The 23,744-nt window shown below is 32.6% G+C and overlaps 1 protein-coding gene across 3 annotated transcripts in view; it reads right to left on the bottom strand.

Moving 5' to 3' along the window:
- The window catches only part of LOC143240235 (transmembrane protein 104-like), a 32,313-nt gene extending 8,939 nt beyond the window's left edge, over positions 1–23,374 (bottom strand). The window contains exons 1-9 of one of the 3 annotated variants that reach the window (XM_076482365.1): positions 23,245–23,374; positions 22,294–22,358; positions 17,698–17,819; positions 15,327–15,468; positions 13,412–13,481; positions 12,279–12,328; positions 8,016–8,046; positions 5,889–5,988; positions 162–270 (exon numbers count right to left, since the gene is read on the bottom strand). In XM_076482365.1, coding sequence (XP_076338480.1) covers positions 162–270; positions 5,889–5,988; positions 8,016–8,046; positions 12,279–12,328; positions 13,412–13,481; positions 15,327–15,468; positions 17,698–17,819; positions 22,294–22,338 — 669 coding nt within the window. In that variant the 5' untranslated portion in view covers positions 22,339–22,358; positions 23,245–23,374. Of the gene's footprint in view, positions 1–161; positions 271–5,888; positions 5,989–8,015; positions 8,047–12,278; positions 12,329–13,411; positions 13,482–15,326; positions 15,469–17,697; positions 17,820–22,293; positions 22,359–22,834; positions 22,899–22,951; positions 23,116–23,244 lie in introns of those variants that run through there. The other 2 variants (XM_076482364.1, XM_076482366.1) reach the window with 2 other exon arrangements.
- Positions 23,375–23,744: the final 370 nt, after the last annotated feature.

Raw genomic sequence — 23,744 nt, 5'->3', positions numbered from 1 at the left:
TTTTGGTAGCAAGAGGTAAATGCAACCTAGGCCTTTAATTGCTAAATGTATTTTGTGACAAAGTAAAAGAAATTTCATGGAATTGATTTAATAATCTTGAAAGTATTTAATTAGTATTTTAAATTTGTGTTACTTTAAGTATCCACACATTAAACACTTACCAAATAAATCATGTAGGCATAATGGCGTGTGACAGATGGTGCTGAAATCCAACATGGGTCTGAACTATTGTAGGTAGTTGTACAATTTGCTCCCTCTGGAACATAGTCACTACACCAGGAATATTTTATATATCAGAAATTGAATCTTTATTAATTATCTTATGTAACAAATCTAATGATACAACCTTCAGGGTTACAAACAGAACTGGTAAAGGTTAAAATGGTGATGAACTACAGGTGAAGATATTCTGATACATCAAAAGAATCCAAGGTTAACTACTGAACTTTTACTCACAATTTAGGTATACAAATAATTTGATTTGGAATTTCAAACTATACTGTGCAGTTAAATCTTTTAAGATACAGTGTGTGTGTGTGTGTGTGTGTGTGTTGTACGCGCGCGCATACACATCGCATTTCATAAACAGTACATATATGATGTTGCATAAGTGTGTTAAGGTTACAATGCATTTTCTACCTCCAGATCAGGAAGTCGAAATGTAATCAGGATCAACCAAGTTTGACATCTTATATAAAGTTTCTTTTATAAACATTCTGTTATCTACTCAAATTTGATATTTTGAAACTAGTTTTGTTTTATAAGTGTTCACATTTAAAATTAGCTACTCACTTTTGGTATATTACAGACAGTTTGTTTGATATTTGTTATTCAAGCTATTCATTCACATACCTTCTCAAGGAATCACCTATAATTATAACCTCTTTAATATCCATATCCTTCTCTAATCTTTTTTCAATTTTATTTCCCTCCAGTAGTTGCTCATCTATCATAAAACCTGTCCTGCTCCCCAAATATTATTTAAAAAGTTTTTTGCTAATAGCACCAATCTTTTCACACCCCATTCACACCATTTTTGAACATGCAATTATTATTTACCAATCACACTGCACCATATATATAAGCACAGCTAGCTCACTCTATTATTCTTAAACAATCCTGAATCAGAAATACATCTTCAGTTTAAGATTTTAACTTCTAATATGGTCTTACCTTCCATCACCCACAGTTGGAGGACCCCAATGAAGGACCATTAATATCCAATCAACCACAGAGTAACCACATTGAGAGAACAGGTGTGAAAAAAATATGAAAAGAATGCACACCTGTGCAATATACCACTACTTCTGTAATGGGTATGCTTTTTGCCCACCGATTAACAGAGGGTGGAACTATATATGCAAAAACGACTCGTTTGGGTTGAGAAAATATTTTACATAGAAGAGCAAACAACGTTTCGACCTTCTTCGGTCATTGTCAGGTCACAAAGAAAGAGGTAACTGACCGGAAGCTGACCACATGTTTGAAAGGGGTTGTGTAACCGAGTGTCGGAATGTAGAGGGCAGTGTTAGATGTTTGAATATATAATTTTATTTATTTTATTATATTAATATAGGTATAAAAGGCATTCCTTTATATTGGTTTATTTTGGGTTTAAGTTGTTGTATAAGTAAGGCTTCTTTAATTTTGCATTTGTTTATGTTTGTTTCTTTATTTAGTATTTGAGTGTTTTCTATGGTTATGTTGTGTTTATTTGACTTGCAGTGTTCGAAAACGTGTGAAGGTGACTTTTTATGTTCTTTGAATCTGGTTTCCATTTTTCTACTTGTTTCTCCAATATAGAAGTCGTGGCAGTTATCACATTGTATTTTGTAAATAATGTTGGTGTGGTGTTTGTCAGTGTAATTTTACATAGTATAGACCTGTTTTGTGCCTGGTTTTGAATAAATTCGGTATTAACTGGAATGTCATATTTTGTTACTAATTTTTGCCAAATGTTGGTTATTTGTCTGCTGATGTCAGGAACATATGGTATACAGCAGTATATGGTTTTGTATTTTTGATTTGTGAGATATATTTACTTTTGTTGGTTGATTTTGCTTTCTGTCTAGGTGTGTAATGCGTATAATGTTTTCTACGGTTTGTGGAGGAAACTTATTGATGTTGATGAAGTATTGTTTTATTTTGTCTAATTCATCGTTAATTTTATCTGGTGAGCATACATTTATGGCTGTGTTTATTTGGTTTCTTAGTATGTTGAGTATTTGTTTTGTTTCATGTGCTGAGTCCCAAGGAATGTATAGTCCAGTATGGGTGATTTTTTGGTGGATTTCTGTTTTGAATTGTGTGTTGGTTCTTGTAATTTTGAGGTTAAGAAATGATATTTGATTGCTTTCTTCCTGTTCACATGTGAAGTTAATGTTGGGATGTATAGAGTTAATGTGATTGAAAAAATTAAGTATGCGTTCTGTAGATTTGAATCCCTCAACCGTGTCATCTATATATCTGTACCAGTATAGTGGTGGATGTAATGCTGTGTTAATTGCTTGTGTTTCAACTTGTATCATAAAAATATTGGCTAGAACTGGTGATACTGGGTTGCCCATGGAAAGTCTAGTGTGAAAGGGACAACAAGCCTGTATAAGTATGTGTCAATGTACTTTGTGTTACATTGTGTATGTTAAGTGTAACCCACCTGAGGAAGACATCCAGTTAAAACACTTTGCATAAGATCATGCAATTGTAAGAATTTTCATAATGAGCCCATTGTCAACATACAGGTCATATACTGTCTTCATGTGTTGGTTGTAGTACCAAAACAGTGATAAGAAGCCATGGTATGATGCCAGAGAAAAATGAAATAACCATACAGGGCTAGAGTAGTAAGACTGAATTGTATATGAGTATACCAAGTTTGTTTTATAAACAAGCATTCATATTAATTATTCAACACTTTATATGAAGAGAACACGTATATGAGTATATACTCATTGTATATGAGTAGACCAAGTTTGTTTTATAAACAAGCATTCATATTAATTATTAATTATTCTCTTCAATTATATGAAGAGAACAAGTCTGTTGCATAAATATTCATATATTAATTATTCAAATGTTAGTATATCACAGAATTTGTTTTATATATGTTCACATCAATTACTAAACTCCGGCATATTACAGAGGTTTAAATTTTTCCAAGTAAAAAATCTATATCAAGTAATACTTACCTCCACTGACACTATAGCTATTCTTCAATCTCCAAGGTTTCAGCTTTGCCCATGTAAGTAGTAGACTTTTTTTTTTGTTGCACACTCCAGTCTTTTATACCCCCCCCCACTCAAGTGCCTTTGGCAATATCCTCTCCAACTACATCAATGTATCCTATATACTGATACTGTATATGTGTCTCACTCAAATAATGTTATCTTTTAGAGATGGACACTATCCCAATCACTAACACTGACTCTTAGTGAAGAGGAAGGGTGGGAGAGTGTTAGTGGACTTAAGTGTTATTGAAAATAGATTTTCAATTTAGGAAAATGTTAACTTCCAAAACATATTTATCATCTGCTAACACTAACATTGTGAATCTCACATTGAGATGATGAAGGGGTTGGTGAGAGAAAAATCCATAAAGATAGTGAAACATGATTGGGGGAACTGCAGTACATCTAGAGGGGAATGTTGTTCTTCACCTGGTACACAGTTCTTGCATCAAGAGTGGAAATAGTACATGAGTGATTATCACTATAGACTATCCTCAAACCAGACAGCTAATATTTTACAATTCAGGGATCGAATTAAGGAGTCTAGGTCTCTATATCCCACAATGTTACAAATACATGTAATCAGATTCCAACCTGTAGCCACAGAGTGAAGAGTTCCAAACCACTAGAATGACAATAAGAAAGTTAGCAATACTAAAGCGAGCAAACTTTCTCTTCAACCTAAAGAAGTCTGAAAAACAACACTCCAGGTTCAGAATGACAGGATCATGCATGCTTCAGTCAACAAAATGAAAAGAATTCATCCATTCTAGAACTATGAACATTCATCCTAACTCTTCAATAAAGTGGACAAGGAAAATTCCACTTGCTCCCAAATTATGAAGATGACACACAGCACTGTGCTCAACAAAGGACCCAGGATGGAACTGCTTTGCATTTGAGGTTATCAGCAGATTGTGTACCTCATTCCATGAACAATATACTAAACTGGATAGCTTTAATCTATGTTGAAAGGATTCCAGATGGTAAAAAAAAGATAAAACCTCACTCCCACAGAACCACCCACACAGAGTAGTCGCTGACACTGTTGGCAACATTCAGCCCAGATAGAGGAACCACAAAGATAAGAATGGGATCTGTTTTGAATATCAATAGCTCAAGGAGCAGAAGACAGGTATTAGGACACACAATGAGCAGTCACATCTTGACTACCAGCAGGAGCTCAAGAAAGCCAAGTGGCTGATGACAACAAGGAAGAATGCAAATGGACAACATTAATTAGAAATTCCAACACCTTTTGGGCACCTACAAATATCAAAGATGAAGAGAGAGAATGAGCCTCACATAACTCAGAGGGCTACAGCAGATAGACAAATGCTTTCCAACAAAGCATCTCTACTAAATAAGTCCCATCAACATACAAGCCAGGAAACTGAAGAAAAAGCAGATGCCAATAAACAGACTAAGGTGGAAGTCAACAAAGGACCCAATTCATCCTCACGTTAATGTGGGGAATGCTGATAAGCTTCTGAAAAAAATCTGGAGAGAAGATAAATATCTCAAAACAGCACTAAGTCTTAAACAATCCTCAGAAAATTGTGATCTGTTCTACATAATAACAGGGTAAGATCTGGAACTCCACATGTCTAAAAAGGAGATCAAGTTTTTATGAATCTAAATATATGTCCCAGTCAGTGGTAAACTAAAGCATGCTGTTCAAACACACATGGGACAAGAAACAACTATCCCATCATGTAACTGAGCAGCCAATCTCTCGGTATGAGCAGCAATATCTGGTGAAGGAAGAAACAGAATATTTACCCTCAGACCTTTCTACCATCAAGGAAGGAGTAGATTCATAGCTGACTGGAGAAAGCCTCAAAACTTGACAAACCTGATTGACTAACTGAAGAAAAGCAGTAGTAGGTAGCTGATCCAAATTGACCTATTGAGAAGCTGATAAATGGTGCCAGAAAAAGGGTGTCCAAATTCTCTCCAGAATATCCTGGATCATCAACAAAAGCCACCTCAGAGTCCCATAGAGAGAAGTCCCCAGACCAAATAGATGTCTGATAATGACACCTCCAAATATTCAAAAGATACAAGATATTAGATGTGGAATAGAGGAGGATCTATCAGCCTCTATGCTAGAAACAATAACCTGTTAAAGATACCTTGAAATAGTGTATCAATTTTTTTTTAATAATATTGAATATAATTTATATTGAAAGCCACTAGGTGATGCTAAAATCTATAGAAACATTTGTATAGAAATATTTGTCTGAATGCTTTGTCTATATAAAATGATAACATTGGCATAGGTGAAGATATCACCAATGACATTTAACTGAAGTATAAAAGAAAAGAGTGGAAGAGAAAAAAAAATCCAATGCTTAGATGACTAAAATTTAAATCCTGGAGGTTGAAGAATAGCTATACTGTCAGGAGATGGAATAGAGTGTGTTTTATGCATGTTTACGTTAACTGTTCAACATTAACATCTTACAAACAGTTTAAGTATCCTTACTGATACTACTACTGAACAAGGAGAAGTTTAACAAAAAGGATGGTTACTAAATATGTGAGCAACATGATAAAACAACTCCCAGCATAATGTCTTCAAACTTGGAACATTCTTCATTTCTCTCCCTTATATATTTGACAATCATGATTATACGCCAAAACCTTTAGCATACTTACCACGTGACATCCCTCATGGACTTTGCAATGGCAGCAGCATAGATTGACAAGTCTCCATACAAGTAGACCACAATGAACAAGTAGAAAAGGTTAATTCCAGCTGGAAGAAATTCAATAATGATAAACGTAACAGTAAATACTGTTGTACACTAGGTAAACTGAGATTATAATGATGAATGTAACAGTAAATATTGTTGCACACTAGGTAAACTATGAGATTTTAGTCATAAAACTTTTGTAACTCAATAAAGTGAATCCCAATACTTCTGTTCCTACAAAAGTCACTTTTTTTGGTCGATAAAGAATTTATCTTCCTTTCCAAGTACAAAAAAACTAATAGTTTGATAACACTGCACAACAAAGTTTTTGCTTCTTGAACACTGTTGGGTGTTCCTTATAGATTTTTGGTTGGTGATCACGAAAATCACATCCAAATTTGCCCATCACATACCGTTTCATCGGAATCTTCAGTTTGGCTACAATAGAAAGATTATATCAGGGCAATTGTAATCTGTCAATGCTTGCTGACTACTGTTGTACACTGCAATGTGATGCACCAGACATTGAATAAAACGAAAATCAGGAGCAAAACACATTTAATTATGTTGAACTTAATAGCATATTAGAAACATAAATGCAATTAAATATGTTATTGCCGGTAAACAGTTAACTGTCTATTTCTCAGAGTTCCTATGTGATGAAGCAAAACCAAAACTATATTTGTGCATACCCACCAGGTACCTGTCACAATCAGCAAAAACTTTTCAGAAAGCAAAACTTTTTTAAAAAATTATTGTGCAGTGTAATTAAGCAGTTAAAAATATCCTTTGAATAAAAATTAAAAATTTGTCAAAGTATGGAGAGCATATTAAATAAGTTCTTTTATTAATATAAAGATATTTTTTATCACAAGAAAACTCAAAATTAGTCATCGCAAGGAAAGCTAAGAGCAACTTAAGCAGGTGCTATTATTCATAGTTTTTTATAACTAGTAAACTTCATAATGACAAAGTATTATGTAATAGTGATCATTTGTACCACTGATTGTTATGCAAGACAAACTTAATTCTTTCACTTTTGACTAGAGTTAAGAAATTGAATAGAATGAAGAACACAAAATATAGAAATAATACTTTGCTTAAAAACTAGACAAACATTTTAACATAAAACTATCTCACATTAATTCATGATGTGTGCGAATTTGCTTTTTTGTCTACAGAATTGGAGCTGGAAAACCTAAACTCTGCAGCAGTGGTTCCCAACCAGAGAGCTCGTACTCCTTGGAGGTACGAGATAGCGTTCCAGGGGGTGCGAGATAACATTTGTTTTGGCCACCTTCAACTTTATTCTCAAATAAATAATTACTGTAAGGGGTGCAAGTACATATTAAAATTTTTGTAGGGGTGCAGGGCATAAAAAAGGTTGGGAACCACTGCTCTACAGGTAATTTCAGGGTGACCTGGGAATTATTTTATATATATGGCATAGCTCCATAATAAAGGATGCTAAAATTTACCCAAGAAAGTCATATTTATGACAGAGTCTAGAAATATTTTTTGAGGTCCACTGAACCAGAATCTGACATTCAATTTTATAACTGCAACCCTGCTCAAAATCTTAGTATTGCTATCTTTGCAACTGTGTTCATACAACCAGCAGAACAAGGCTTAACACACATACTCATCTACCACAAATATGGTTTTCTTCAAGTATGCCCCCAAATAAGAGCAACTATAAAAGTAGAGAAAACAAAGGATTTTGAGCAGTACATCTGGGACTCTGGTGCTCATGAGAGGACCTTTGAATCCAACAGCAGATCATGAGTATTTAATGGTAGTTCAAATAATAATAACAGTCCCCAAAATGCTGTTTGTTTAATATCTAGTCCAAACCTAACACACATGGACCTCCATAACAAAACAGTTCCCACCACTACCATAATATTAGGTCTGAATCGATGTAGACACCCTTACTGAAACTGCTCCAGCTGCTACCATAATATCAATTAAATCCACACAGAAACCTTTAATAAAAAGTTCTATCACCAAAATAAGAGGCTCAAATACACACATTTTTACCAAACCAGCTGCTTTTAATATTATAACAAGAACTTTAAACACAACATACCTTTATTGAAAAAGAGAGATGCCATCTTGCCCTGTGAATAAAAATATGATTTATAAGTTAAATGTCACGATATACTGTGTATCAAGACTTCATATGGTACAAAAATTTATTTAGTTATTCTAAATAGCATGTGATGATTTAAACAAAGTTCTGAAATGAAACAAATATTTCTTGGGGGGGGGATAAGTCTTCCATTCCACACCAACTCACGTAAGCAGGGTCATGTGTGTTTATATACAAGTTTACATTTTCTCTTATTATTGTATCAAAAACTGTTCTCAGTTGTGAATAAGTTAGAAAATATTTATAAAAGGAGGAGTTAACATATAGCTTTAAAAAAGTTCAAATTTAACCAAGAAATACCACAGTTAATCAAAAAACAAAATGCTTCTATTTAAGACAAGCTTAATGATAACTTCAAACTTCATAAAACAGTCTTTCAAAATTTGTAGTACATACTGGAGGAATTTACATATTTTGATAAAAGGTTTAACCTTTATATTCCATATTTGTATGTGTGTGTTCTTAGTTGATTATAAAATGTAAGGTAGTTTGCTTTATTTTTATATCTCACAAAACAGTTATATTTATGTCATATGTTAAAATAGCTATATAATCAGTGTTATAACTATACCATAATATTAGAACAACAATGAAACAAATCTTTCCATTGCTAGATGCATGTTACAACAGACTTGAGAAACAGAACATTACAAGTAGTTTTATAATTTAATGAATATTCAAAAAGCAAACAGTTGTGTACAACAACACTGCGAAAACCACAAAGTCAAACCTTGATTAAAATTAAAAAATATTTCATACATATCTTGTAGCAAAAAGGGTAATTTTGTTTTATAAAGTTTTCATAAAAAAGTGACCGAAAGAACCATGTTACAAACACAGGATTCCTTAGACGGTGACCGAAAGAACCATGTTACAAACACAGGATTCATTAGACGGTGACCGAAAGAACCATGTTACAAACACAGGATTCATTAGACGGTGACCGAAAGAACCATGTTACAAACACAGGATTCATTAGACGGTGACCGAAAGAACCATGTTACAAACACAGGATTCATTAGACGGTGACCGAAAGAACCATGTTACAAACACAGGATTCATTAGACGGTGACCGAAAGAACCATGTTACAAACACAGGTTTCCTTAGACGGTGACCGAAAGAACCATGTTACAAACACAGGTTTCATTAGGCGGTGACCGAAAGAACCATGTTACAAACACAGGATTCATTAGACGGTGACCGAAAGAACCATGTTACAAACACAGGTTTCCTTAGACGGTGACCGAAAGAACCATGTTACAAACACAGGTTTCCTTAGACGGTGACCGAAAGAACCATGTTACAAACACAGGTTTCCTTAGTCGGTGACCGAAAGAACCATGTTACAAACACAGGTTTCCTTAGACGGTGACCGAAAGAACCATGTTACAAACACAGGTTTCCTTAGACGGTGACCGAAAGAACCATGTTACAAACACAGGTTTCCTTAGACGGTGACCGAAAGAACCATGTTACAAACACAGGTTTCCTTAGATGGTGACTGAAAGAACCATGTTACAAACACAGGTTTCCTTAGATGGTGACTGAAAGAACCATGTTACAAACACAGGTTTCCTTGGATGGTGACTGAAAGAACTAAGTTATGGACACAGGTTTCCTTAGATGGTGACTGAAAGAACCATGTTACAAACACAGGTTTCCTTGGATGGTGACTGAAAGAACCATGTTATAAACACAGGTTTCCTTGGATGGTGACCGAAAGAACCATGTTACAAACACAGGTTTCCTTAGATGGTGACTGAAAGAACCATGTTACAAACACAGGTTTCCTTAGATGGTGACTGAAAGAACCATGTTACAAACACAGGTTTCCTTAGATGGTGACTGAAAGAACCATGTTACAAACACAGGTTTCCTTGGATGGTGACTGAAAGAACTAAGTTATGGACACAGGTTTCCTTAGATGGTGACTGTGAACTAAGTTATGGACAAGATGGTGACTGAAAGAACCATGTTACAAACACAGGTTTCCTTGGATGGTGACTGAAAGAACCATGTTACAAACACAGGTTTCCTTGGATGGTGACTGAAAGAACCATGTTACAAACACAGGTTTCCTTAGATGGTGACTGAAAGAACCATGTTACAAACACAGGTTTCCTTGGATGGTGACTGAAAGAACTAAGTTATGGACACAGGTTTCCTTAGATGGTGACTGATAGAACTAAGTTATGGACACAGGTTTCCTTAGATGGTGACTGAAAGAACTAAGTTATGGACACAAGTTTCCTTAGATGGTGACTGAAAGAACTAAGTTATGGACACAGGTTTCCTTAGATGGTGACTGAAAGAACTAAGTTATGAAACAAGTACTCCAACTGATATCAGCGAGAAAACAACCAGGGGCACAAGTAAAAGGGCCCCCCAACTATGCTTTATTATCCAAGAGTGGAGGAAACTCACTCAAACACTTAAGAAGAAAAGCATCTGTCTACCACCCCAGTGACTGGAAACTGGGTGTGGTAAGAACTCCCTAGCTCTAACTAGTAGAACCTTGGGGATGGGTAATATTGCATGTTATGAATTTCTGACAAACAGTGCAATAGATGAACCATATTCCCTAAATTTTTAAAAGTAAACCAACCCCAATTTACTCAATCTGGTGATTGGCAGGGACAGGCAGGATTCCCTTCACCTTTAGTCATTACAGCCTATGAGTGGCAAACCAGCAAAAATTGATAATACCATCTGGTAAGCTTCTAGTAAGTCTTATGGAAAACATAATTTATACAAAGTCTACTGCTACTTGTGGAAAGTATAGTTAAACTGGTTCCTAATGCATGCAGAACTGTATTGATAAAAGCACATCTGTTTGGACACTTACCACAGAGTGGAAGCTAGTAAAAAAAACAAAAAACAACAAAGGTGTAGGACCCTAGAGAGGAAAGACACAAGAAGAGAAAAAAAGGTACTCACTCTCCTTCTTATCTAGTAGATATGGTCAAAATGGCTACAGAGGTAGGCAAACAAGGGTTTGTAGTACTTGGAGCAATCAACAGTCCGAATCCATATACATACATATACATTCGCACACTAATGTTTAGTAAAAGCACCTAATTAAGTTGTTTTTTTTTTGTTTTTTTGTCTACAAAACTTGTAATTTTTACTTAAAGCTTTAAGGATTTCATGAAGATACAAAAAGATATTGGAATTTATATTATGTATAGTTTTATATCCTTATCTAAGAAAGGATGCTTTCTGGAAAAGGTTCAAAAAAGGGCAACAAAGGTGATTTTTGAGATAAAAGGTTTATTTTGTATATACATAGGTTTAGGATTTTGTAAATAATTTCCTCTTGAAAAAGAAAGGGTTCAAGATCCCTTATTTCTTTATGCTATGAAGATAAACTGAGAATACTTCCAAGTGGCAGTTTTTATTTTACAGATATTATCTGTGTCCTTAAAAAGAGCTGATATCAAAAGCTGCTGTCATTATTAATGAGTTATGCAAAGACTACATTTTCATCAATTACCACAATTATCAAAGCATACATAATTATTGCTAAAACTTTTAAATGTTTTTCTAACAGTGTCAGAAATATTACTCAATTTTTAAAATAGTTAAATAATTTTCAGATAACCTTATTTCAGGAACAAAATACATTTATACTCAATAAATAAAACAAACTTCTCAAAGTTGACCTGTTCATAACTTCTTTTAATTTCCAAAATTATTACCACCACCATAAAATGTTGGTTTTTCTAAGAGTTCTCACTCTGGGACATTGAATAATTAATGAAGCTACAGCTAGGCCATTGGAACCTAGTTTTTTTGAAATAGGTACCATCAACTTCAAAATTTGAATTACCTTTCTTATTATCAATGCCAAAAATACCTTGAATTGTATTTTGAAAACAAAGGACTCTAAAATCATAATCATTATTAATGCATAAAATATGAGTAAGACAAAAATATTATAAAAATCAATTTATCCTTGTAAGTATTAGATACTGGAATGTGAGGCCTAATACCCAAGGTACTATATCACAATGAATAAAGCAAGAACTGAAACCTAAATAACAATCAGTACACACTGCTAATAAACAGCATAAGTAATGAAATTCAGAAAGAATACAACTATGAAAACTTTTGTCAGCTGCTACCAAACTGATCAGCAGAATGCTTTAGGTAACCTAAAAAAGTATGTAACATATGCTACAAACAACAAGAGAACTAACCAGTTCAATTCTTTCAGTGATGCTGTAATAATCCACAGATTCAACCGTGTCTACATTGGAGAAAACAAACGTGCCATATTAATAAAGTGATGGAGGTTGTGTAGTTACCATAACAGTTTCAATCAATAGCAATAGTTATTCCTTAATTGCAGTTTATAAGGTGAAATAATATCCTGACACTATGAGCATTATATGTCAAAAGAAGCATTGTTCCCCATTCTCACAACTAAACATGACACAAATCTGTCAACAGTAGCAGGTAACTTACAAACTGCTTTTCATGATTTTAAAAATATATTTATCAATGATCTTAACTAAAATAACAAAATCAGTCAATTATTATTTCAAACAAATCTAAATACACCATTTTTCAACTAAATAATACATTTCATAAAAGTTCACTTAATTAGAAGTGGAGAAAACTGCCCTATTAACTTTTCAATATCAAATTTTGAAAGTATAAATCAAAATTATATTACACATTACATTCATTAAAACCTGCAAATAAAAAAGCATTTTCACATCTAACTACTAAATAACAATGTTGTCATATAATAAATATGCATAAAGAAACCCAAAGCTAAAATCTTCTCCAATAATTTGTTTTACTCGTATTGTACACCTTCTCCAATAATTTGTTTTACTCGTATTGTAAGTAAATAAACCTGAAGCTAAAACTTTCACTTCATGGCCCAAACCATGAACATATATTTTTTTTAGCCAAGGAATACTAAAGCATTGTTTAAAAGCTTCAGAAATGAGTACTCAATAAACGTAATGACATTATTGACAGTATAAAAGATATGATTTTAAATGTATATTCTAAAAGTTTTATTCATTGAAATACAATATCAGTTTGGTTTGAATGTCATGCAAAGCTACACGAGGGCTATCTGCACTAGCCGTCACTAACTTTGCAGTGTAAGACAAGAGGGAAAGCAGCTAGTCATCACCACCCACTGCCAACTCTTGGGCTACTCTTACTAATGAATAGTAGGTTTGAATCCCTGTCACACAAAACACACTCGCCCTCTAAGCCATGGGTGCATTATAATGTGACGGTCAAAACCTTTTATTACATCCTACATAGACTGCACATACTTAAAAAATTGACACAACAAAAAAAAACTTACTAAGAAGAAGAGGCAGTCGTTCATCGTGATCTAAAGCACTGGATATAACTTCATCTGTCATCAAATCTGCCTAAAAATGTATATGAAACAATGCTTTACCTATTTACGCACAATTACTATCATTTAAATGTACATTATTAAAATTCTCAGATTTATATCACTGAAAACAAACAAATATCAATATATCTTTCCCAACTTCAATTCAGGACATTCAAACAATCTCTTAAAGCCACTGTGGACAAGTATCACTTAATAGTAACTATTCCAAACTGTTTATGAAAAAAAACACAATATCAAACACTCAACTTAGATGTTTTTTGTTTACTTCCTTACACGCATACACTAATTTCTCACAACTAGGACTATAGGTAGTACAAGAACTAAGGTTAGTTAGGAAGCTTCACATTATACAGATTGGTTTGACCACCTGCTGTAAGGAAAGGTAATTACCTATATTACCTAATTCTTTTAATAAACTATTTTAATAATTCTTTTTAATTTGGTCTTTCATAATAAATCAGACAAGTAAATTAGTTACACTTCATTCGTGGTCGCTAAAATTTGCTGACAGAAACAGTTACAAATAAGGATGGTCACCAGTTAAGTCATGCAACTAGCAATAAGGGTGATGGAACAAACAATTATTCTGTTGTAACAATTAATGTTGTTGAATGGTTTCTTTTATGATTATTTGGTAAAAACAAGAATGTTAATTCTAGTCAACTTGTTGCTAAAAAGTGTTTTATTTCTGTCAACAGATTCTAAACATACAATTTCAAGTAAATAATGTTAGGCTTAACTTCACAGATAAATAATGCCTCAATGGATTCCACTTACACATTAATTTTCTTGTACATACAGTACCTCTCATATCTCTACTGTTTCATTTAAAACACAAATTCAAAATTTACACTTAATTAAATAATTGATGGACTTAATGATCAACTCTTCTAGCCTTGCCTCATTACTATTTTACATTGTTCAAATCATGAACATTCTAATTATTACAACATGCTTTCATCAAGAGGCATAAACTTTCTTTCCATTCAAAAAACACACACATATAAATGAAAAAAAAAGCCAACCTACAACAGATTCATGTTCACTTCCTGTAATAGAATAAACAATGTTTTAATGAGTATTTCATTTGTTTTTTAATCAGCTTAGTATTCAAGTTTAAGTGAAAAATTTATACTTTTGAATCAACTACATATATTTGTGTGTGTTTTTATGTAAACAATAACAAATCTCAAAGTAACGCGACTCTTTACCTCTTTAACCTCACTTGTCATTGATGGATTAAGGCAAATGTCAAGCCTAAGCTTTAAACTAATTTCAAATGAAAAAATCTATATTTTTATTACAAGTCATGTCTATTAAAATCAACACATGCACACACAGATAATTATTTTCATATGTAATATGTAATCAAAAATCCCATTATTAAACTCAACACAAACCATACAGATGATTATTGCCATGTATTATATATACAAGCTCATGACACATTATTAGATGTAACAGATGTGTAGGGATAGTTACATCCACATACCATATATGTTCCCAACCTGTGTCCCATTATTATTCATAGAACACTTGTAACAACAGTTACTTTCATGTACTGCATATGTTCAAACCCGTGTCCCACTATTAAACACAGGACACATGTAATGACAGTTACTTCATGTACTGCATATGTTCAAATCTGTGTCCCACTATTAAACACAGGATACATGTAATGACAGTTACTTCCATGTAACATATACATTCAAACCTGTATACCATTATTTAACACAACACACATGTAATGACAGTTATTTCTATGTACTGTATAATCATCAAACCTGTGTCCCATTAAACATAACACATACATAACAACAATTATTTTCATGGACCACACAACATGGTTTCTTACCACCAACTCTGACTGACAATTAATTGGTGATATCTTCATTTCTTCTTTTTTGATTACTTTTTTGAAATGACGCACAGCATGGCGATGGACCATGGCATTGGCAGCAGCCATTGCCTCAATGACAAAAGTAGTGGTTAGATAACTAGAATAATAATGAAAAAAAAAAGTTGGCTCTCGGAAATAAAATACATTAATAGCAATATTTTAAGTTATCAAATTCTTATATCTCATCACACAAATAACATATCTTTTTCTAGCTGTTATATATTATTATGGACACGAAGCTATAAATTAATACTACTTATTACAAAACAAGTTTTAATACGCACCATTAATACAAAATAAAAGTTCATGTCTCATAACAAAAATTACAAACTGAACTTTAAGTAGCAGTAAAAACACTACATGAATAATCAATCTAGCATTTCTTCATGAACGAACCAAAAATGTTTTTTTTTTCATTTATTACAATAGTTACAGTCACAAAAGCATTTGAAAGTAGAGTGATGGTACAGCTCTTAGTCACTTGAAGAAATCGTACAAACTGATATTAAAAAAAAATATATATTAGTAACAAAAAACACAATGGGATTAAAACACACCCTCACTTTTTTGACAGAAAGTGCTTTGAAATATGAAAAAAACCTAACAATGTAAACTGTAAGTTAACATTTTCCTTACCTGTATTTCAGATACTCTCACTTCTCACACACAAAGGCCATCTTCCTCGCATATATTTGCCTACAAGATTTGTACACCACTGGTCTTTATGACATTTCCATCTAAATTTACATACTTAAGACAAACTGTGATGATGCATTGTAACATCATATAATCAAAATCATCTACCAGTAGGAGGACAACTAAATCTCCATGTGCAGTAATTCCACTTATGATAACATCATTCTTTGATTAGACAAGACAAAGAAAATGTGTGGGTAGGACAGTGTGTAGAACTTATCTATTGGAAATACATTTTGAATTAAAAACAGTGTCAACTTCTGAAACAATATAACTCATCTTTTCACACAGAAAAGCCAGAATCCCATATTGAAATGGTCGAAGGAACAGTGAAAATTTTTATCTAGATGATCTCACTTCAAAAAGTGCTCAAAACTCAGAGTGTAACAACTATGGTAGGGATTCCATAAAGGCACACACATGGGAGACCACATTTCATTCTAATCAGGATCTACCCTTCACCTGGAATGTAAGTGGAAAAGACACACGAGTCCCAGAAATAAACAGAATAAGAACATTACTGTCTAAACACTTGCATACAAGCAGTCATCAAGTGAACACATGTAGTGTGGTTGGAGCATGTTCAAACCTTACTATGTGCACACACACTGACTCTACTCTCTTGGCTGCAGGAGAGCACATTAGCTTTATGGTATGTTATGGGGGGTGACCCATACTACACTAATGCTGATCCTGCAGCAAGGATCCTCTGTAGTCACCACTGCAGCAGCTAGGAAATGGTAAGTGGAAAGAGGCTACTAACTGAGGAGGAAAATCATCAGCCAAGGAAATTGATGCAGGAGATCCAGTGAGCATGTAGTAATCCACAACACACTAAACAGCATCCCTGACAGTTAATGCACCTCAAAAAGCTCTATTACAAATAAGTCCTTTGTTTTTTATATCACTCGTATAGAATAAAATATGTCAACATCATTTGAGAAGTTAAGACAAAAATTTAGTTTTCTTTCAACACAAAAGCAAAAGAATATAAAAATTAAAGCTTTGTTAACAAATGCAAATCTCATCAAATTCAAATCATACAAAAATCATTGAATATAACTGTTCAATGCAATGTCCATGAGAAGAATGAAGTTATCATGAGTACAAATATGCATATGGGAAGTTACTGCACATGAAGGATATGTCGACCACCTACTGGTAGAGGGTTTTTGCCTCACGACATCATCATGTGAATTTACATAGGAGTTACCCAAAGGCGAGTGGCATGCAAATCTCAAAATCAAAAGCATGAGAAAGATAGAATTTCTATGTGAAGAGGTAAATTATTGTCTCTCAAAAATGTTTGTGTTAAAAAAAACAAATGTTCATAAGATAACTTTGATTTAAATATGAAACAATCTCAGTTATAAAAAAATAAAAAAACAGTTCCAAATAAAAATTGTTTTACTTTCACAAAAATAGCATGATAAAATCAAAATATAATAACTGTTAGTTACATACAAATATATTGTAATTATGACAAAATAAAAAAATATAGGATGAAACAACTTTTTGTTATCCAACAAAAGGCAGACAAAATACACGTAAAATAACTTATAATAAAACAACCAATGGCGAGAAACCTTTGGCTCACTTAGGGGGGGAATAAAGATAAAATCATAAGTACCTCATAAAAGCAAGGGCCATGAGGATTAACAAACTGACGAGCCAACCTGCATGGGTAAAAGCTGCTGGCATTGTTAGTGCTCCAGTTCCCACAATTAAGTTGAAGACATACATGAGGCCAGTCTGTAAAACAAAAATAAATTATTCAATATGATAATATGATTTTACAAAAATCAAACAGGTACTAGCATTTCAAATTCACTTACAAGATATAATGATGAACTAATGATGCAAAAACCCAAAGTAAGTATGATATACTTTCTTCTGTAATACAAGGAAGACCCAAGAACAAAAAGTATATATATTAATACCTGTAAAGAGTTGAATTCTATTTTCATACACCTATATGTTTACTGACTGCTAGTGTTCTACAATTATTGAAATTTCTTTATAATCACAGCTTTGGGTTTAAGATTCCTCATAGATAGAGGGCTCATTCTCTAACCATCATAGCGATAATTTTTAAGATAGGTAACAGTCTTCTTTATATGTAGGGAGATAAAGTTCATCCCTATTTACCCCAACAATGTTTCACAAGTTACCAAGAATTGTGTTTGTTGAAAGTAGGCTCCATCACACCTTATAGTTCTTCTGACAGTGTCTAGGGTTAACCTGATAGGTAATGGAATCTACAAACAGCAGTACTTCCAAAGACACCCAGGTTTGTCCTTATGGATAGGTGGTACGGTACAACCAGTATTTCTGATGATGTAGACATGAGATTCTTTGTCACAGATAAAAATTTTTTATCTAAGTCATGTAGAATAATGTGGAATTATTGAATTACAACCATGTTATAAATATTGTGAAATAATCAATAATTACCTTTATTATTATGAATGCAATAGAACTTTCAACAGTTTGATATTTTCTATCCACTAATTATACTTTCAATACCAGATTAACACATTCATCACTAACATTACATTTCTTACAAAAATATAAAATGAAACAAAGAACCAAACTTTCATGTAAACAGCTACAAACAAATGGTTTGTTTGTTTGGAATTAAGCACAAAACTACACAAAGTTATCTGTGCTCTGCCCACCACAAGTATCAAAACCTGGTTTCTAGAAGCATAAGTCCATAGAGATACTACTGTACCACTGGGGGAAAAACAAAATGGACTTTAACACCACAAGAAAAAGGTGAAAGTCATTCTTTATGACTTTGAATATTCATAATTAGCAACAGTTGTTCACACCAGTGACTTCTGTAGCAGCTGGCGTTCCCGCTAATGACTTCTGTAGCAGCTAGTGTTCCCTCTCAACTTCTTTATAGCTGGTGTTTTCTCTAACAACTTCTATAGCAGCTGATGTTTTCACATGCAATTAATTAGTAACTGGTATTTTCTCTATTGACTTCTTTAGCTGCCAGTGTTTCCACCTGTAATTTCTTTAGCATCTGTGTTTCTACTAATGAGTTTCTTAACAACTGGTGATTTCAGTGTTTTCTTAGTAGGTGGTGTTTCAGTCAGTGATTATACTTTGGAAGGATGTTGTTTCCACCAGTGATTTTATTTCTATAACAGCTAGTATATAACTTATTTTCCTTATTAAGTAAATGTATAAAAGAAAATATATACTAGCAAAAGTCCACAATGGCTAGAGGTGGTTCAGTGTAGTTTACAGAGTGCAGATAATGAAAGGATTGGGTTGTGTTTGATGGTTGAGAGCTGGTTGGCTTAATAATGACAAAGAAAAAAAAATAAGTGATGAAAGTTTAAAAGATTTAAATTGACAGAGAGGATGGGAGACAAAAAGATTTAAATAATGTAAATATTAACTTGCAATACTAAATAAGTGAAATATTATATATAGAAATAGCACCACAATGACAACTTTTTCCACATGCTTTTAAAGGAAGCAAGTACTAGGTATCAATGCTTTTCTCTTTCATTATTTATAGATAATTAAACAGTGAATAAGACTTAAAAGAGTTGCTAATATTTTAAAAAGGTTTATAACAGTTGTCATGAAACTATAGACTATTTAGCCATACTCTATAATAAGAAATATCCTATGGAAAGTCTCATATAAGTTGCTTTACTAACCATTTTGTTTGTTCAAGAATCATACTTATTTAAACCAGCACTTCTCAAAATGAGGTCCATGAGTTGTACAAAATTTTATTAAAATATTTAAAAATATGATTTATATTATAAATATTAATTAAAATATTTAATTTTCTAATACAGCTTTTCATTTACAGAAAATATTTTTTTTCAAAACAAAAACCATTGAAAGATTTTGGGCCTGCAAAAACATTTTTGATTAAAAGGAGTCCACAGGTTCCTAAAGTTTGCAAACTACTGCCCTAGATGATGAAGAGAACATGAACTTAATGCATTAAATTACAAAATGCGTTTAATAAAGCACCACATGGAAGATTATCTAAGAAAATCACAACAGTGAGGTTGAGAAAAGACTAGTTAACTGAGTTAATGAGAGGCTGGATAACAGACAAAAGTCACTGGTAACAAATTTTGTCAAAATAGGCCTATGTTACTACAGGGTGCCTCAATGATCAGTGCTTGGCCTTTGCTTCTTTCTTATTTCCATTAATGATATTGCTAAGTACATAATTAGTAAACTAGTAAAGTCTCCTGATGGTTTTATACTTTTGGGTATTTCTAGTTCTATTACTGATTTTCTATGACAATCTTTTGTTTAGCACTCTATCAAAATTTTTTGAAAATCTAAATACACCAAGTCCAGAACCTTTTCATCATCCAGGTAACAACTAAAATCCTTGAGAAAAAAGTTAACAGATTAGAAAAGAAAGATTTATTTTTAGTAAACTATGTTAACTTTCATTTATGATATAATATTTCCCTTGATTATTTTGTAAAGTTTCTTTTAACAGAATAACTAGAATTTCCTCCATTATGAAAGTGTTACTAACTGATCTATAATTTCCAGAACTCTCTTCATTCACTTAAGAAATAGGATTAATATTATAAAATCTCCAGTTCTCAGGTAGCTGCTGTCCACTGTCTACTGACCTACTACAAATGAAATAAAGAGAAATGTATATTTGATCCTTGACCTTCTTTAAAACCTTGTTTAAAAACTTTGTCCTGGTGCAGTAATTCATGATGATGAGAAACCCACTTGAAGTAAAAATGTATTCTCAAAATAGCTGATACTGGTTTAAAACTTTAAAATAAAGTACACAACAACATTTTGAACTTCTTAGGTCATCTTCATTGTTTGTTGTAACCTGAGGATGATCTAAGAAGGTCAAAAAATTGTTCTGTACTTTATTTTAATTAAAGTTTTAATACTCATACCAGCTGTCTTGAGAATACACTTGGATCATTCCATGCCAACCCACCTAGGACTTCCCAGTTCATGTCTTAGATCTCCTAAACAAAATGTAAGCAAAACCTTCATATTGATTTATTCAACCATGTAGTACAGCTTTAGGATTTTGCATGGCTGAATAAATCAATATGAAGTTTTTGTCTGAATTTTTTTCAAGAAAATCTATGACACAAACTGAGAAAAGTTCTTTTTTCTGGGTGAGTTGGCATGGAATGACCCATTCCTGTCCTGGTGCTTTAGGTTTTGTTTTTACTGACATAGCATGTAATTCATGTAAATCCTGGTATTTACCCTACAACATTCAGCAGCATTGCAACATCCTCTCATTTATAAATAGAAGAGAACATTTAAAACCTCACTCATCTCATGGTCTTCTACAAAAATCTTTCCATCAACATCCTTTAAGAGATTAATACCAATTTAAAAATTTTCCTCACATTTAATATAATTTACAAAATTCTTACTATTTTAATATTACCAGTCAGCTGTTTCACATACTCTTTTACACTTACAAATTTCTTACTTAAAAAACATCTATAAATTTCCCATAGTTATGTAAATCTTCAACCTTATATAACAGTTTAAACCGTTTTTACTTTTAGCATGTAACTTTGATTTTCCCTTTATGTTTTGAGTGAGACAACTGGGTTTGATATTTTCCATTACCCTTTCCCACATTTTATAATTATGATAATATTGAATGAATAATTATTTATTTTTAAAATTTCCAAATCTGTCCCACATTAAATGAACAAACCATTATAAGCACAGTACTATCTATGGTAAAAAACACACACCTCAACAGTATCTTGGTCTGTCTTCTTCAAGTTACAGTTGATAATCGCTCATTTTATCCTGATCGTAATTCGTACAGTTAACTTCTTGAGTAACATTTTTTTTAACATTCATCTCTTACACAAAAATCCACTTCCCCCCCTCCTTTCAAACACAGTCTATTGCTATTAAATTACCTATAATACTGAATTTTAAAACAATTCTCATTATAAGTAATTTCCAAAACTATTCATGTGTCAGTAAATTATGTTATTTTATTTCACCTTGTGGCTTGAAAAACTGATAATAACATTTGAATAACAACTGATAAGATGATCTTCATATCTAAGTTTTTATATTATTATTATGCAACTTCCACTCTAACTCTTTTTACAGTCTCTAGCTATGGGTCAAATATTCACTTTTCTTTGGAATGTTTGTATGTTACACAAGTTCAAATCAAGCTAAAGGTAAAAACTGTCATATCTAAACTTACTACAGTGGAATAACTTTCTCCAGCATCTGTGTTCCCACCAGCCATGGTCCAGGATTAGAACTTATCTGAAATAAATATTAGTTAAAAACTTAGTGGATTCATTAATAATTATTACCCCAGTATAATTTGTCATCATTGTAAATTAACAAACCTAGCTTCACTAATATTAATAGTATTACTAGTTATTATTACTGTAAATTGGAATATAGTTTTATGTGTATTATTGTACTTGCTAAAAATAGTGAAGTTCAAGTTAAAACAATATTACACTACTTGGTTATGAAGTACTAACTACACAGTTTTTTTTAAGTTAAATTTTACATATGAAATCCAAAACGTGAGTTTTGGTTCAATTAAGAGTATTAGCCATAGTAATGAACATTGAAAAGCAAGTTCGAAAGTCCGTGCTCAAATTATTATTCTAATTTTTATGACTTTACAAGTGAAAATCATAAAGCATAATAGAAGCACTTTTTAAACAATCTTTAAACTTCTAGTGAGGAACACTAGGCTAAAATACTTCCTCCAAATAATACTTAACAGCAAAATTTTTTCACAATCACATTAGTTTATATTATATTCTAAATTGTAAGTGATTCCGAAAGTGAAACAGTCACGCACTACAACTTAATTTCAAATTTTAATCAACATTACACACCTCACTGCTCTTGGAGTTTTTCTTTACCTCAGACGTAAAAGGGGTTTACATTGGAATTTAGCTTACATAATATTTCAGTTTGAAAAACCTAGAAAAATATTACTTATCACATGATAACACGTTCTACTTAAAAATACTTTAAAGTTTAACGCCATCTTGATTTATTTTTCTGCGAAATAAAAAAAACACTCAACTATCCTTAAAAGTTGTATAATCCTCAATAAAACACACCGAAGTCTCTATAATACATACTTTGATATTAGTAATTACATTGAAGAATCAATATTCCTTACCTAGTATCGGTTATCACTTTTTCTTTATTCCATGTATATAGTCACAATGGCTTAAATTCGTAGAAACATTAAACATCATTTTTATCCTCTTCAACTAGGTCTCAACAGGTTCATTACAGGTGTTAACTTTAGCCGAAATTATGTAAGAAATCACACACAGAAACATTTATTCATTCCGTAATTACCTTCCATCCTTTATTGTCTTACACACATAATATTTCCAATTCATCGCTACCATTCTTGGATAATTTTCTTTCTGTATCTTCTGATAAAATAACAAGCAGTGCTCATTATAAACCTACAGACCCCCACAATTATTTACACTTTAATTCTAACCACCCTACACATATAAAAAAAACGACATCCCATAATCCCAGTTCTTTAGACTACTAACATGTTTAGTGCTCAACAGAATTGGAATAATTTTTCCTTGATCGTAACTACTCCAAAAATATTCTGAAAAACTCTCAACTCTGTAAACCAAAGAACCCGGCATGGCC

The sequence above is a fragment of the Tachypleus tridentatus genome, chromosome 13 (assembly GCF_004210375.1).
Source record: "Tachypleus tridentatus isolate NWPU-2018 chromosome 13, ASM421037v1, whole genome shotgun sequence".
Taxonomy (NCBI): Eukaryota; Metazoa; Arthropoda; class Merostomata; order Xiphosura; family Limulidae; genus Tachypleus; species Tachypleus tridentatus.
Note: the sequence above shows the minus strand (reverse complement) of the source record. Positions and strands in the feature narration are given on the sequence as shown.